Below are 18,594 nucleotides of genomic sequence, written 5' to 3' on the forward strand. Positions count from 1 at the left end.
CCACTGTTCATTAATAACGCGGAGAAGTCATGCCCTTCACGTTAAAAACCCGACGCGTTTCGTGATATTGATGCCTTATTGACAGCGGTCGCATTTACTTAACCCCGCGAGACAGCGAGAGGGAGCCCGGGTAATAGACAAACCATCTTCCACCCCACCCCGCACCATCCCCTCCATATTTTATGCCGCGAATATTTGCGTCAAACGGAGCTGCACAGTGCACCGAGAGCGTGGTCATGGGGCCGTGACCTTCCTACACTTGACCCCGCGCGAGGAATGCCACGGAGTGGGAGGAGGTGAGTGAGCGAACTTGCTTGAGAGAAGTGAAAACCTTTCACCCAGGCCATTGGCGACGTATCCATCACCATCGCCGTCGTGATCTAGAGCTGCCCTCCCCCCTCTCTCGCCCAGCCCCCACCAGCCCCCCTCACCTCCCCGTGCACGCGGCCGTGACGTCGCTCGGGCAGCGCTCATCCGTGGCGCGCGCCACGGCGCGGTTCGGATCGTAGATGTCTCTGGCCGCGCCGGCCAGGGGCAAGCGGCGTCGGGCGCGGCCTCCACGCTCTCCGCAATGCGGTGCCTCGCTCGATGTGAACCCCCACACCCCCGCCTCCTCTCCTGCCCCCCCCCCCCTAGGCGACCTCGGTTTATTGTTGAAAAAGTAAATCGGCAGGCAATTTATACGCTCTTTGCAATTTGCACGTATTTACACAGGCCGGAGTTTGACTTCTATATTTGGGGGGGAGGGGGGGGCGAGAAGGGGTTCCGTTTGTTAGGTGATTTGCTTACCTTTCATATACTTGGCACGCCTGTCGTGTTGTTGTGTTGTTTCTGACTTTCTGAGCCGCGCCCCGACTGGACATTTTTGAGAGAAAAAAAAGCTTCACAGCTCATCGGATTCCTGCATAAATAAATAAAGATTCTGATTCTAGAGGCAGGGCTACCATCAGCGTCGGAATTATATCGGAAGCGGCCTTGGGTCTCCCTCTTAAACACTGATCGGCGCCGTGAAGTGTGACCCAACAACTCTCATTAGGTACGGCTTCCAGGGGCCTTATCCAGCAGTGGATTGACAAAGGGCTGCACTTTTATTCTGGATTAGCTAAGTGGGTGGAGGGGGGGGCAAGGGGGGAGTGGGGGGTCGCGTGACCCAGTGGGGTATTCGCCTACTTTTAGAGGACACTGAGAGGTCGTTAGCGAGGCATCTGTCATCGTTATTACGCGGCGTCCCGCATGCGTTTTGGTGGTGGCTCCAATGTTTAATAAGTCGCCCCAGCAATGATTAAACCCACGAGTCGCGCTGGCAGATATCCCGCGCCCATTGTGCGATGCTTAGCGGCGCTTCACGCGGCGCTCATTCTTCAGAGGGTCCCACAAATCGCGAGGGTACCGAAAAATTGGGGATGAAAGTAGGGGGTGTCTATTAACACATCATCATTATCAGACGCCGTTAATCCATTGCTGGATGAAGGCCTATAAGACGTCCCGTTCGGACCCAGTGATTGTTAGCACCGCCTGCTCCTTCGACTGCATTGACCCTACTTCACCATGCTGGTCAGCACATTCTGCATGGCCTCTGGCCGAGTGCCTCACTGGTGTGGGTGCTCCAGATGTTAACAACGTCGTCTGGTATGCAGGAAGTCCTGGGTTCGATCCTGACCCTGACGACGCCTGGATATTTGGAGTTTGCACGTTCTCCCCGTTGTCACGTGTATCTCTCTCCGGGTCCTCTGGGTTTCCCCGCTGCATTTAGCAGCATGCGTTTAGAGGGTTCGGTTGCTATACATTTCTACATGACACGCATCTTTAAAAATCCATTATTTGTGGCCAAGTCGCTTCTGTATGTATGATACTTTTTTTCGCACCGTACGTAGCTAAGTGGGCCTCACCTGTTAAAATAAAAAGTTCACTTATAGTTTTTATCAAGTACTAAAGCTACTCAAGTCTACAGCCCTCTCTAATCTTTTCGCCACGGTACAAAAGTGCGTCGCTAAACTTGGGAAGTGGGGAGAATGCTCCACCCCGATTTCATTCACTCCATCTCCACCCCCGACTAATCCACGAGTTTTCAAGGCAATTACTTCAAGGGCATCGATTTTCCTTTTTAATTAACGACAGAAGCTAAACACGGCGACCTTAATTACCTATTACAGTAGCATCACGAGTTGCGGTGATTCACGTTTATATCCACGCTCGCTGGATTTAACCATCTTACTGATAATCATCCAGTCAGTAATATGAGAAACGTACACGTTTGTGAAAACGTTGTGAATTCTAGAAGATCACACAACATTACATTAAAATAATTATGAAAATAGGTTTTTCCCCTTTTTTCTGGCAACAAAACTGAAACCTTTTTACGAGGAATCATGTCTGCATTAACCACAATACTTGTGGTCAGAATAAAAAAAACATACTCTGATAATATATGCATTGTCCTTGAAACTGATTGCAGACTAACTGGATGAATCCAGAGGATTTAAAATATATATTTTAATACTGCATCTTTATCAAAGAGGGCCAAAAGCCCTCTCTTGGGTATTTGGCCTACAATTCCATTCTCGCAAGATGCCTTGGAAAAGGAGTATCCACACTTGACCTCACCAAACGCGACCTGCCGATATAATTAGGGGCCGTCCATAAATGATGTCAAGAGATTTTGGGCAATTTTTGACCCCCCCCCCTCCTTCGTCACACGGCGTCACAAAAAGTCAGACCCCCCCCCTCAAATATGACGTCATAAAGCTCTGCCCCCCCCCCCAAAAAAAAACATGCTTAAAATCGCTTTAAACTATTGTCATTGGAGTGCGTATTTAATGTGGCGCTGCACTCTTATGTTGTAGGAGAAAACATTTGTTAAAAAGTCTATTTAATTAAGTAGAACGTGTTGTCTGTATTTATTTAAAGTTGCGCATTTTGATGTGACGTCACATTTTTCAACCCCCCCCCCCCCCTCGTCACATATCGTCACAAATGTCTGACCCCCCCTCCCCCCGCTCTAGGTGCGTGACGTCATTTATGGACGGCCCCTTACTGCGGTGTCACCCATTTATCCCACTGGGTGGACAGAAGGGTGTGTGTGTGTGGGGGGGGGGGGGTTAAATAAATTTGCACCGTTGATTCAACTGCCGCACCTGGAGATCGACCTCTGGATTTAAATTCCCGCATGTTAACCCGAACAGCAGCCTCCCAAGACGATGAACACAAGTGTGGTGACTGATGACACGTATTATTATTATTAAAACTTTAACATTTTCAGATATGCGCCAACATTCTGGTACAAGGTGAGCTATTCTCGTCGCTAATGTGACTTTACAAAATCTTTATGATCCACTTTTAGAGCCATGCAGATGATGAAATGGGGTAATTCCCACAGCAGAAACGCGTGGATCGCTCCAGGAATTGATTTTGCCAAATGCGCACGAGCTGAGAGTGAGTGAGAGCTATATTCAGCTGCCCCAAATAACCACGCTGTGTTATTGCGTTTGTAAAATTTATATTTGAGAACATCGGTGTTTAAATACAATGCGATTTCGATGCGTGTAGCATGTAAACTCAGCTGCGTCTCAAGATGCCGTACAAAAGCAGTGGGAAATGTACACTACATTTCTCACGTCTTATATAATTCAGCAGATATCATTGTCACTAAAACATCTGCTGGACAACTCAAATTATAACTCCCGAGCCTGGTATGCAGGAGGTCGTGGGTTCGATCCCGATGATAATGCCCGTATATTTGAAGTTTGCATGTTCTCCAGATAGTCGCGTGTATTTTTGTCCGGGTGCTCCCGTTTTCCCCTCCACATTTGGAATCAACATGCGATTAGAGTATTTGGCTGCTATAAATATCCACGTGGTAAGCCACTTCGTTGAGCTATCATTTGCGATAGCCAGGTCATTTCTGAAAAAGAGCTATAGAGGTCAGTGGGTCTTACCTGGTAAAAAAAAAGTTTAGTTTAATATACTCAAGTTCGATTCCTGGCCAGTGTTGAGAAATATCTGAAGCAGTCGTGGTTACTTTTTCCCTCCCTGCCCCCCTCGCCTCCTTCACCGACCCATACTCACTCGTGTGAAGTATGGTCAAACAATCACCGTGACATCCATAGGCAGATAGGAAAAAAAGACCTCAAATTTGCAAGATTTTTGGGTATGGCACTTAGAGCATTCTTCATATAACAAAAAAACAGCCTCTGCTTGTGTTTATGCTAAATAATTTGGCTACGTTGTGTAAATATTATCCGATGACCTTCGGATGTGATGTTCTGGGTAAAATGTGATTTTATAAAATAGCCCTAGTGACATTACACGTTGGCATAACAGAAAACCAAAGCTCGTGTATTCTGCCGATACAAAGTAACAAACAATATGATCAAAGGTTTTGCTGGGTTTGAACATTACTCACAAGGACAATTCTGAAAAGAAGAAAAAAAACCCCAGTGATATGAAAAAAAACATGAAAATAAGATATTGAATCAGTACATGACTGAGGATGTTTTATAATCCCATTTCATATTTACAGGACGTTGACTCTGTCGCATGATAAACTAATACAGAACAGTGGCTTACATTTTCTTACTTCTTTATCACACACAGACACACACAAGAGTGCAATGGCACATCAAACTCTGCGGCAGAGTGCAGTCTGTCATTGAGCACGCCACCAGCGTGATGGAATCTCGACCACAAATGTGTTGTCAGTGAGTTGTTAAATACGCAGAGCCAGAGCCGTGAGACAAATGACATTAAAGTGCCCGGAGATGGGCCGATGAATGAAGACGCACCGATGCAGCACTCCCAGCAGTGTCTGCGGTGCACGATACATTATCCACTACGGGAAGAGTGGGTGGCCGCTTGTCATTGACATTGACCTGCGTGACCGTTATTGCTTCTACAAAATAGTGCCTTAATAAAATAATGATGATGATGATGATGATTTATCGTCTTTGTCAATCAACTTCTGGATGAAGGTCTCCCCCAAGCCGTGTAAATCAAGGGGGTTGTCTGGCCATACTTTACCACGCTGGTGCAGGGGTTTGGAGAGCAGACCCGTTCAGAGATTTCCCTCGCTTGCTGATATTAGCCATGGCTGGGAATCGAATTCGGGTTTGCTGGGTGTATAGCGCAATGCGCTCAACACTCTACCCCTGCTCCAAATCCTGTTGTTATCATTATTAAGCAGTACATATTACTTCGTGATTATTCAAAACACAGGGAGATATTTGAACACTCGCTCATGTACTATGTTCTTAAGCCCAATATTGTGGATATAGCTGCATAGTGAAAATGAAAGATCGTGTGTTGAAGGACAGCTCCGAGCTGTACTGCAGAATGGGAGGACCAGGCCTTGGCAATTAAAGCAGAAAAATACAATTTAGCCGTACATACTGTCCCCTCACTTCCCCCAAACTCCCATGCCCCCACACAAATATATTTAACTCATAGGTTGCTACTGTCTCTTTTATTGAAAAAAAACCGTGCATTTATTTTCTGAGGCGAACATAAAAACTTCCCAAGGGGGTGCGGCACGCACACATTTGTAATCTTTTTTTTTTAATAGGGCCGTACGTTAATAACAAACCATAAAAAAGACTCAATTTATTTTCTCTGGTAAATATCAATACCAGGTCGTATGTGTAGCCCTTGATAGGGACACGGCTCTGAGGTGTTGCGGCAGAATGGGCCCTGCAGCTGTGGAGGATTCGCAGAGCACTTGAAGTTGTCATCTCCGGCACGGCTCAATGAAAGCAATCCTGACGCCAATTACTGCGAAATTACCGGAACGACCTGAACATTTGTGGGCCACCTGCTCATGGTCCTTAAAAAAAGAAAGAAGAATTTCGCACAAATTGTTTTTTTTATACCATATTTTTTCACAAGAGACGGTTGTGACTTGGGGAGGCCTCCATCCAGCAGTGGATTGACAAAAGCTAATGATGATGATGACCATGCTTTTTGTTTACAAGCGATGTCATTTCTTAAGATTACAAAGCCGATGTCGAATTTGCGGAGGCTTTCACGGTCGCGACATACATTTCTCTCGAAGTGTTTTTCGGGTTTTACCACGCGTTGTCTGGCGCGACGTCCGACGTTCAGTTTCTGAAGAAGCTCCCCAGCACGTGAAGTGAAACGTCGGGCATGGGGGCCCGAACAAACCACAATCTACAGACACGAACGCACCATCAGCGAACCACCGATGACTCAGCTCGAGTTGAGGCAATCGCGTCCCAGACCGCTCGCCGGCAACTGCGCTTTAAATTAATAACGAGGGTTGCCCTCCACGTCCCGACGTCTCCATGCCTCTCTCAAGCTTGCCCTTTTAAAAGCTTAGGCTTCATCCAACAGGCAAAGCACCTGAGATAAGGAAGCGAGAACACATGTCAAAGGTCACATTCCAGGTTTTCAACCAGGAAGAGCTTTCTAAAAACCGGTGCGCTTTTATCGTCGTGCGCGATCTCTCGCATTCCGTTATTTTTTTTTGCCTCCGAGAGATAATGGCCTCGAATGGATTTTCTCGATTCTCAAAGTGAGCTGTGTCCTAAGTAGGGGTCGGCACGGTTTGGCTCAAACCACCAAACCGCGGTTTGAACCGAACCAAATCGGTTTGGTTTGGCTCTGTTTGAACTGGTTCGGTTTGGTTTGGGGCTACGAAAACCGACTCGGTTTGGCTCGGACAGGGTGGAACCGGCTCAAACTAGTTTGGTTGGTTGTAAAGGCGACACGAAAGGACATGCTGTAGTTGCCTTTGCCTGCGAATTCACTTTGCAATTGCATCTCCATGGCTCGAGCGGCTCAAGACGGCGCCATCCCCGGCGGCTCCAGCATCACAAGGTATCTCATCCACGACGTGGAAGAGACCAAACACGCCGGTAGCGACGAGGAGCCGATGGCGAGCGAACGTGAGAGCCCGGACGCCACGCGCGGCGACACGCGGCAGAGCCTCATGCGCACCCTCGGCGCCGCAGCGCTGCAGACCGCGACGCAGCCCAAGCTCAAGAAGGCCCGTGTGTCCCGAGCGCTGTGGCACGACGAGTACTTTGAGACGAGCCAGGCCGCGGGCGACGTGCAGAGCCGGACCTGCAAGATCTGCACCCTCCAGTACGCGGGCTCCACCTCCTCGGGCACCCGTATCAAGCATCTCAAGACCCATGGGATCGTCGACCCCGAGTCGCCCACGGTCGTCACGTCGCCGCCGACGGGGAAGGGTTTGCTCGTGCAGTCCAAGATGGCCACGCCCATGTCAGCGCACGCGAGCAAGGCCATGGACAGCTTTGTCGCCGAGTACATCGCGACGAGTGGTCTAGGCCATAAACACGTAACATCGGATCCCTTTACGACTCTTCTTCAACGAGCTGCCCCGGGTTACGAGCCCAAGTCTGAGCGCACGGTCAAGCGCCGCATGCTCGAGATGTATGTCGTCCTCAAGCTACTCGTGCTACAGTACTTTACTACTTTTGGCTCTTGCGTCTCCTTGACCTACGACGGTTGGACAAACGACGCCATGACCGGCTTCTTCTCGGTCACCCTCCACTGGATGGACCCGGCGTCGTTCTCCATGTGCAACTGCATCATTGACTTCTTTTGGGTGGCCCCGGGCGAAGGCGTGGGCAAGCGCATGGCGCAGCGCCTGCACGAGCTGCTCGACGACTTTGGCGTGTGGCCGCGCCTGCTCGCCGTCGTCACCGACAGCGGTTCTGACGCCGTCGCATCCGCCAAGTCCCTCACGCTCCTCGAGGGGAGCAACCTGCGCTCGACGTGCTGCTTGCGGTGCATCGCGCACTGCGTCAACCTCGGCGTCAAGGCCTCATTCGGCGCGTTCGAGACACTGCTGCGCAGCCTCCGCGCGACGCTCGGCGCTATCCGCAAGAGCAAGACGAAGAGGGCGGCCTACACGTCGCTCGCGCGGCACTACCTCAAGTGCCCGCTGCAGCCGCCTTGCCTCGACGTGGTCACACGTTGGGGTAGCACGTACGTGATGCTCACGGCGTCGCTAAGGCAGCGCCAAGTGATCGACGCCATCTGCCTTGAGCCCGGCTGGTCGCGGAGCCAGGCCGGCTTGTCGGACGAGCAGTGGGAGCAGGCGGCGCTGCTCTGCCAGTTCTTGGAGAAGCCGGCGGCCATCTCCGATGCCATGGGCGCCGAGGAGTACTGCACCATCTCGAACGCCATCACGGCGCAGGAGGCTCTCTTGAGCCACTGCATGACCCACCGCCCGAGTCCTCATGTGGTCGTGAGCTCGGCCACCGTGACCATCTCCGACTACATGGTCAAGTACAGCGACCTTCTCTCGTCCGAACCAAGCCGCGTCGCCCGCTTTCTCGACCTGCGCCACCCCAAGCCCGCGGCCTCGAGCACCGAGTACAGCAATATCAAGGACATGATGACGGACATTCTCAACCAGCGCTACCCAGCGTTGACGACGGACGCGGCGCCGAAGGCGGCGCCGCGTGGCGGCATTAACATCCTCTTTGACATGGTCTACGCGCCCAACGCTCACGACGGCGCCGCCTCCGAGGTCGACCGCTTCCTGCTTGAGCCGACTCAGGACCTGAGCATGGACGTCGTCGAGTGGTGGAAGCTGTACGGCGGCAAGTACCCGCGCCTACGACGCGTGGCCCTCGACTATTTGCCTATCCCGGCGTCGTCCATGCCCTCCGAGAGAGCAAACTCGGCCGCCAAGCGCTCCTTTCTCGACCGACCAAACCTGCACAAGTGCACGTTCAAGGCCGAGATGTGTGTGCGCTCGTGGGCGCGGATGTTGCCTAGTGTTGGGGTTTCACTGCCATTGAACTACCACACTGCGTTCAAGGACATTGGGCGTGCCAAGCTTGAGGAGATGGCTGTGGACGACATCGTCGTCCAGTACTTGCTAGTGAATCTCAATATGAAGAAAGCCTGCGTAGAAATTAGCGATTAATACACTTGATATTTGTATTGAATGCGAATATTGTTTGCCGCGCATCTTTTCGGTTCAAGCCAACTCAAGAGGTTTGGTTTAGCTTAGTTTGGTTTGGTTTTGGTTTGGTTTGGTTCAGTCGTCGCTGGTTTGGTTTGGTTTGGCTTGCTCAATTTGAAACCAGTTTGAGTCGGTTCAAACCGTGCCGACCCCTAGTCCTAAGGACACCGTTGGCATTTGATAGCGGACGATGACGTACGGCGCTTCGCCTCTGTGTTGGTGAAACGTGAATCCCATTTTTCAGTTGCGGCCCTGCAATAGAGGCAGGTGGGAGCAGGCCCTGGCGATTAAAACAGAGAAATAAACTTTAACCGTACTTACTTGCCCCTCTCTTCACTCCAGAGTTCCGTGCCTTCCCCCCCCCCCTTCCCACATATACACAGTGTTTTAAAAAGATGGGTTCAATTTCAAAGCAGTACTGCTTTGATTTTGAAAAGATCTTTTTCAAACACCCTGTCTATTTTTTTTTATAAACGCTGTCTCGTTTATAAAAAAAAAGTTCCATTTAGCTTTCTGAGGCGAATCTAGAAACTTCCCAAGGGCGGTGAGGCGCTCCAAAAATGTAAATCTTTTATAGGGGGCTCATTGTTATTAACAACAATAACAACAACAAAAACGACTCAACGTATTCTATCTGGTGATGGTTGCTTGTGTTGCAGTCGAAACGTCGTGAGAATTTTTATTGTTTTATATTTTTATTATTGTATTATTAGAACCAAGAATATCTGAACACCTGTCGTGTTGCCAGAAAAAAGGGGAAAAACCTAATCTCATATTTTGGTCCTGGCAAAGGAGGTCCCATGATGGATATGTGTTGTACCATTAATTATTACGACCACGGCTACCATCCCTGGTGGCCGATGTGCTTGTCAGGGCGCCGTTCAGGAGGACTCGGCCATCCGTGTCTTCGAACGACGCGCGATGCTTTGGGACTTGTGGAGTAACGGTTTGGGTCGTGTCACTCCGGTTCCACTGCTTGACGCTTTCCGAAAACAGGCCTTCTTTTGATTCCCACTGTCTCTCTCCTTGCCTCTCTCTATCACCATCATGCATGTATGTGTAGCGATGTAAAGTGGATCACTACGGCGCGTAGCGCTAAGTGCTGTAAAACAAGGGAATATCGGTGCAGAGGCGAGCACACCGTGCAGTACCATGCAGTGGGTCACGAGGCGCGTGGTACCGGGTGCCAGCAGAGAGTGGCTGATGAGTCCTACCGACAGAGTAGGGAACAGCAGCCACTCCGCCAGCGCAGCGAGGAATTGCCGCATACTTGGTCACGGGAGAGCGTGGTGAGGGCTGCTGGCGGGGGGGGGGGGCATGTGAGGACGATTCGCCCAGCATGGGTGAAGCACGCGATGGGCCGGGGTGAGCAGTGGGGGGAAAAAGTGACCGATGGGACACAGGAAATGTAGCCTGGAATCTTCTGGAGAGTTCCTGAAGGGGGCGTGGTTAAGGGCGGAGCCGGGCAGGTGGCACGTGCAAGGTCGAGGGTGGAGCCAGGCCGCGCCGAGAGGGATAAAAGGGGAGCCCTGATCGCATATTGGGGCTGTCTGCAGGTGAAGTGGAACCTAGTGCTACGTCTTTGTCTCCGACGTCGTGAGTCAGACAGCTGCTTTGACCCGGTTATAGTTACCCCGTATGCGCAAGAGATAGGCGTGTTATAGTCCCATGTGTAACGAGTGTAAGAGACAGGTGTATTGTAGTCCCGCGTGTTACGGTGTTATGTAATGTAGAATAAACGTTGTTGCCTCCTAAATAGTGGTTCCGAAGTGACTCACTACATATTACTGGATGTTGAACTTCTTTCGCACCGTACATAGCTAACCGTGCTAACCGGAGGTGCGGGGGAAGGACAACAAACTAAACGCAAAGTTCTAAAGAAGTGAGCGCGAGGCGACATCACACGTCATGATGTCGCGCGTCTTGGCTGGCAAGGCAAATACTTCTATCGCTGGGTTTTCAGCCACGCTTTTAATGAATTCGTGTTTCTTCCCCCGAGTCTCCGTCAGCAATGCAAATCGGTCCCGAAATGCGTTCTGTCATTTCGTCGTCACGAGAGTCATCATACGTTTCTGGCTGATCATTTTGCTGCGGCGTTATTTTTTTTTATCCAAGAAAAGTGGATGCAGAGTTGTTGTTTTCTTCTTCTCTCTTCCCCCGGATCTACGAACAAGAGAAGCCCTGGAAGCATTGAGGCTTCGATTATAATGGCATCGCATCTTGGCAGGAAGACCACGGGGCTATCCAGTTACTCGCTCAATCGCTCGGTGTTCCTCTGTTCCCGTTGCACAGTGACACAGGGAACAGCGAGTCAACTGAGCCACTCAAAATCCCTCCGAGGCAAGAATGTAAGAAGACATTTACCAAAAAAAAACACTGCCCGCTGCAAAGAAAGCACCACGCTTGCATGCCGTTTGCTCCGAACTTACGGGGATAATATTTATAACGATTATGATGACAACATTTAGGTTTAAGCAGCCAATTCATAACAGATTTTTGGGGTTAGGCCACGTTATGATGAAGAAACATTTTTGTCGTAAGACCCTCCAGCACTCGACTGAGCCAAACAAATTCAACTGTCACGTGTACAAATGTTTAATGCGCCATATATTGTTGTGCTATGAATTATACTACGATTAAAAAAAACATCCTTTGCCTCGAGTTTCCTGACTGGTTGCTGGCAGGGCTCCTCTCCACAGTTCTTGCTTTATGGAGAAGAATGTGCGATATTCACGGCTGGCTCGGGGATAAGATCCTCCGCAGATAGTTGGCTACATAGGGTGCGAAACAAGTTCAACGTACGGTCATGGAGATAGGAGAAGTCTCGTCTCGGGGTAAATAAAAAAACCGCACACACACTTTCTTTTAAACGTTTGAGCTCTGTCAGGGCAATGCCAGGTGTCACCTCCACGAACACAGGTGCGTGCCAGGCAGCGCAGGTGTGGCTTGTGCACGAGAGAAGTTTAGGTGACTCAAGTTTAGGGGATCCGCGGTTGTCGAGATGTTAACTACCTTGCCTGGTATACAGGAGATCGTGGTGCTGTATATTTGCAGTTTGCATGTCTCTCTCCATGTGGTCGCGTGATTTTTTCTCTGGGTCCTCCGGGTTTTCTCCTTCAGCAGCTATATAACTCAGTGGGCCTTACTTGGTAAATTTAAACTAGTTAAGTGAGTTAACTCACCTCTTGTTTTTTTATTATACCTTCTGTGACTTTTCTCCGGCCTTCATTAAACCCAATCAGGCATGGGACATGAATCCCAATGTAAGTTCAAGGCGCAGCCCTGCAAATGTATTGTTCGCGCCTCTGCTGCCCATAGGGCTTCCACTAGAGGGAGCTCTAGACTGCCTCCTCTTGGCGCTCATTGGTCGACCCTTCTACGCTGACCAGACGTTGTTGAAGAGGATGGAGCACCCACACATTACCCCACGCGACCTGCCAGTTAACTGGCGGAGCTGTGGACCTATTTGTACTAGCGGCATGCAGAGGTTGGGGGGGGGTTGGCAGGCGAGAAACTTGCCCCGTTGCTTGGCGTGCTGAACGCATCACACCACGGCAGAAGCACCCAGCTCGTTCGTGAAAGCAGCATTCCGTGCAGAAGCACGCGCACTGCAGGTTTAGCTGCTCAAACCTTTGCAGAAGGGATGCGGTGACTGGAATTGTCTTACAATCGCCGACCGGCGCAGTTGCTGATGTCACGCACAAGTGATCTCGGATTCGCACGGTGGGCTACGTACGGTGCGATAGAAGTTCAACATACATACAATGCAGGATAACGTTCGCAAAGACTGCTTCTCCGTTACAGCCTGCCTGAGTGTACACAGCCGTCCATAGAATGTGTTCTATTGCTGCGCACGGCCTACAAATACATTACAATGGTGACGTAACTATAAATAAATTACCATGATGACGTAACTACAAATACCACGGTGACGTATCTACAAATATATTACCATGGTGACGTATCTACAAATAGGTTACCATGATGACGTAACTACAAATACAACTACCGTGGTGACGTAACTACAGCGACAACTACCATGGTGACGTAACTACAACTACCGTGGTGACGTAACTACAACTACCGTGGTGACGTAACTACAACTACTGTGGTGACGTAACTACAACTACCATGGTGACGTAACTACAACTACCGTGGTGACGTAACTACAAATACCATGGTGACCGAGCCACGAGGGGCAGTTCGACCCCACATCCCCCATGTTGCTGACGTGACCATTGTGGTGTCAAATACTACTTTCGAGATGTGTCATGAATTTGTATTTCAAACAAATACGGAATATTTCTTGGCGTATATTTCATTTCAGATGCATTTAATATCGTATAAATGTTATATTGCTGAGTTAGGAAAATAGTTTTTTTGCCATTTTTCTCAATTAATTCATTTGAATTTCATTATATTTATTAAAATTTCATTACATAATATGATGACATTGCATGTCATTTAATGTCATCATCATGACATATAATACATTTTACATACAGTTTATATTCTAGGGAAAGTTTTGCCTCCAAAAATGTATAGCTGGATGCGTCACTGTTACCCCACGTTTCATTTGGTACTACAATATGACGCGATGCTACTGCCATGGTGCAATGGTGAGCACACGGAATTTGCAATTTAAAGTTTGATCTCCTCGGAGTATAAATTCATACACCGCGGTCGATCGGCGAGGTCACGTGTGGTGGGGTCAAGTGTGGCCACTCCCACCTCTTTCAAAACGTCTGTTCCAGCGTGGAAGAGTAGGCCCAAATATAGCCTCGAGAGGGGCGTCTCTAGCGCTCCGTCTAGCGGAGGCCCTTTGACCAACAGTGGTGCAGAGGAAGCAATTGCCAAGCCGCACCTTTACCTTTGCATTCTTACGGGGAGGTGGGTGCAGCATTGCGACCGCTGAAGGTTGATTTTGTCCTCAATTGAAAAATCAGTTCTGTGTAGATAAACGACAAATATTCCACATGTGATATGTTCATCAACAACCACATCCTATGAGCGCATTGCGAGCGTTTGCGTGTAATGAGCAAACGATGGTAGGGCCGCAGTTATTTGGTTCAAGGGGAAATGTGAAACCACGATCATTGGTGGCCTGTCTGTGCTGAATTACAGCAGGATGCATGAAATACAATTTGTGCTAGTCTCAAGCAAAAAAAAAGGCCAACATGCATCAAGGCGCATTACGTAAACCGACGACCCGCAAACCCGTCACTGGCATCAGTGCATAAATCTTGTGTGTAATTAAGGGCTAATGGCGTGGCATTAAGTGGATCTAATGATGTTCTGTTTGGAAACGTTCAAATAGAGTGAGGCCTTAATCCCATTCAAACCCAATGAACCTCTGCTCTGGTCTCAAAGGGTCTTGAGCCGAAAATAAACAGACGTGAATGTGATTTTTTTGTATCGTTGACTATTGCAGTCGTATATCTCCATTGATTTCCTCCGATAAACCGTATTCTCCATTCTTAATTGGATTCTCCGCTGTGGACATTCTAAGGGCACGTGGCTTTCGATTGTTGTTGTTCTGCTGCTACATTATCTAGTATAATGACTTTATATAACCTCAATTTGTAACGTATATTTTTAGTAAATGTTATTTATTCACATTCTCTAATGCATGGTATACACATGTCCGACAACAACACGTTTACAGGAATTTTAAGTCTATTATTGGGATCTCATCAGGTCGAGTATAATTTTTTCATTAATAAATAGGTGGGCGGGGGCGGGGGTGGGGGTATGGAGGGATGAAATATGCAACAATTTAACATGATTATTCATGAAAATACGAAATTTAATCATGTAATCAGCATTTCTTTATTTCATTGGTGTTAATGTATCATTTGGAAGTATTTGTTAATGGAATTTTGTTATTTGAAGTTTGGCTGCTGCTATTTTTTAAACCTTAATTTATTTTTTGCTTTTGTAAAAGGGACTTGTCATCGCAATGGGCTCTCACGCCTGGGATAGTTTGAGGCGAGTGCTCGTGTAATTTAGTGGTCAGGGAAGAAAAGAAAAGCACACGTGTACTCAGCACATTCGTAGGCCTGCCCATCTGTCCTGGTTTCCCCAGGAAAGTTCTCTGGCTTTTGTTTAAGTGCGTCGCTGTCCTGTGAAATCTGTAAATATTCCCAGGACATGGAACGTTAAAAGTCCCAGTTTTTGCCAAACCCACCGAGTTCTCCCCTATCATGGTGCAGCATCGTGATATAATCTCTTTTATTCTTGCAATTGAATGCTCCGCTTTTTTGTACCTCAAAAGTATCAACCCCACACGTGTCAAATCGGCAGACCACGAGCCTCCTTCACGTATCTCTGCCTCCACGTCGAAACAAGTCCACATCCCATCAGCCGCACAACCCTGTGGGAGTGCATCATTTCGGACAGCATCGGCTCAACACAATATAACTCTGGGTTGGTTTTGACTGACAGTGTCTCATCGGGATTGTCAGGCTCCGTTGAACCAATGCTGGCGAACTACAGGCATGTCAATATGCAAGGTGCTTCTCTGTTAGATGTGGGTCCTAGCAAGGTGCAGTGGTTTGCAAACCACCGCGCGGACTCCACCCAGCTAACCCGGATGCCATAGAATGGTTTACAAAATGAAAAACACATTTATAGCCTGCTACTTTATTGAACCTAGTTTGTTGATCTTCCCCCCGCACCTCCGATTAGCACGGTTGGCTACGTATGGTGCGAAAGAGGTTCAACATACGTACATGCAAACGCTCTACGAAAGATGGGTCATAGTTCAACACTATTGTGTAACTACCATTAACCTACAAGATTACAGCATCCTCCCTCCATCCACCCCATGCACAGATGTTCTGAGTTGCCACCAAGTCTAGCGACTGCGGCGGGGGTGGAGGGAGATGCTGTGGCTTTGGGGGACCGTGGGGCGACAGAAGGAGTGGGGGTGGCTCTGAGCGACAATGTGCTGGAGGGGTTAATCAGCTCCTAATGCACGTGCAGGGTGCAGAGGCAGCCACTAGCGCCACGACTGCCAACCACCCGGCCTGGAAAGCCCCTTAAAAAAACGAGTTTCTTGTACTAAAGATTAATTACCGAAGTTATCAACAGAAGGTGTATATCGGATCAATTGCTTATGCGGTAAATGTTATATTGGACAGACGGGATGTAACATTTACGTAAGGCTAAAAGAACCCAAAAGGAACATTAAATTCGCTCAAAAACAGCTGTCAGCAGTGTCAGAGCATGCTTGCCAATAAGGATATTCAATTGATTTTGATAACGCTGAAGTGTTATGCAAAACTAATTATTACTGGCCAAGACTAATTAGAGAATCAATAGAAATTGCGAAAAATACAAATAATTTCAACCGCTGTGATAGCTACAGACTCAGCGCAGCCTGGAAGCGTATTATAAAGTAATACACAATACATATTGCAATTCCTTGTAGAGGAGTCACATGCTAAGTGGCTGATTACTGATCTATTACATATTTGCATACACCCCCACCCCACCCCCACCTCTTATCTCGAATCCTGATGGGGTTCAACAACGATGACGTCATCCTGCACTATTTAAGACCGGAAGCAGGTGGATGGCTTCCCTATTCTGGCAAATCGCCTGAAGATGCTGGATGTAATTACCAGTGAAACGGCGTACTCAAATTCTAAATGTTGTGGATTAACTCTTCAAACACACCGATGGGCTGAATAAGTAACTAATTGGCGTTTTGTTAACGTGACACATGTTTTACTGATTGGCCGTGTCGGGTGGTGGAGGGTTGCGACACATAAATAACGTGATCTGACCCAAAAAACCTTTCTAATTAATAATACTCTTCGCGAAAGCCTACGTGTTAAACTGTCTGTATGTATGGTGAACTTCTTTCGCATCGTACGTAGCCAACCGTGCGGGGGAAGGACAACAAACGAGACGCGCAAAGCAGGGACAGAGTGGACCTCCAGCGCGGCCGAGGCTGATGATGGCAGATCTATGGGATACGCGTGGAGGTCTTAAAAAAGCGGCAGCAATAGGATTAACTTGAAGTCGTCAAGGGCGAGTGGGTGCCCGTGCATGATGGATATTGACCACGAGAGAGATTTAATAGTTACTCGATGACGAATAGGAAGCGGGTGTAGGCGAGTGTAAGAATAGCCGTAATGTCTCTTGAGTAAGTTTCATTGAGTAGGCAAGCATCGGTTCGTGCCCTTATGTGTGTGAGTCAGGTGCGTAAACATTACTCACGTCACTGTAAAATAAGTTAATAAAGCAGCCGGAACTCGGCACATTTGCCTGCTTATCAGAGAAATGGATGGATTGTCCCAGTATTAGCTTAACTCGTAACAAAACGGAATGTGCTTGAATGTGCCAAGCTGGGTGATCAGTAAAGCAGCGGTACTCGCTTTGGCCCGCATCAACTCCGAGAGAAGGCAAAACGGACTGAAACTAACAACAACAACAACACACTACACCACTCAAGAGGATGACATTCACACGCAGAACTCCCCTCTACCTCCTCGCTGTTGTGCGATAGCCTCCTCCTGGCCGCGATATGTCCTGGGTTTTATCAACCCAATCCTGGGAAGTTAACATTTTCGTTAATAGTGCTACAGTCCTAAAATACAACAAACATATTACATCCACAATAAAGTTGTTTAGGGTTATATCGCGTTAATATAAATGTATCATTACACCCGCCATTACACAGCCATTTAGTCAGGTTCGTCACGCAAACCAAGCGTGCCAATTCGTGACTCGTGCAGCACATCGGTGTGTTGGAGAGCATTTCCATGTTGTGGGTTTACTCTCCAACACACGGTGTGTTGGAGAGCATTTCCATGTTGTGGGTTTACTCTCCAACACACGGTGTGTTGGAGAGCATTTCCATGTTGTGGGTTTACTCTCCAACACCCGTGTGTTGGAGAGCATTTACATGTTGTGGGTTTACTCTCCAACACACCGGTGTGCTGAACTTGTAACTAGTAACGAATTGTCACGAATTGCCATGTTTTGTTTACGTGACAACCCTTACTAATTGGCTGTGTCGGGTGGTGGCGGGTTTAAAAAAACCTCTGTTATGAATAATATTGGTCGGGAAAGCCTACGTGTTAAATTATATATATAATAGGTGACGTTCCGGGCAATGACCCTTCATTATAGCATATATAGATCGTGTACCATGAAGAAGGGCCATTGCCTGAAACGTCGCCCGTCATATGTGTGCCCCCTTTAATGGAACGTTAGTGAGGAACGTATTCGGGTTTCCACTGCTAGCATCTCTCCACCGGCTTCTTCTAGAGTCTTGGATTCCCTTTAAGATTGCGATGACCGGTTTTTACCCCGTAATTCTTCACCCATGGTCGTACTCTGCCTCCAACCTCTCATCCCTCATCTCACTTCACTCTATTGCGTTTTGTTTTCCGTTCCATTGGCAAAGGGGCCCCCCTCTCTCCTTCTAACAAAGCCACCTACAGGCACACATTGCTGCCACATGCAATAATATAATATAACCAATGGCAATATGTGCGTGTGCGTGTGTCAGTCAACCCATGGCACCTAGGTCTGTCCCGTTACTTTCTGCCAGCGGGCGTTCGACACTTCACGTAGCTTTAATGTGTACATAGCCTGGCACAAGCGGTGGTTGTTGATGTTGTTGTGTT

The 18,594-nt window shown here is 48.4% G+C and overlaps 1 protein-coding gene across 1 annotated transcript; it reads left to right on the top strand.

The window, feature by feature from the left end:
- The first annotated feature begins 6,775 nt into the window (after window positions 1-6,775).
- Window positions 6,776-8,914, top strand: LOC144946568 (uncharacterized). The gene has a single exon (XM_078875582.1). It carries the CDS (start codon window positions 6,776-6,778, stop codon window positions 8,912-8,914), a length of 2,139 nt encoding a protein of 712 aa, XP_078731708.1.
- The last annotated feature ends 9,680 nt before the right edge of the window (window positions 8,915-18,594 follow it).

This window comes from Lampetra fluviatilis, chromosome 41 (genome assembly GCF_964198595.1).
Source record: "Lampetra fluviatilis chromosome 41, kcLamFluv1.1, whole genome shotgun sequence".
NCBI lineage: Eukaryota > Metazoa > Chordata > Hyperoartia > Petromyzontiformes > Petromyzontidae > Lampetra > Lampetra fluviatilis.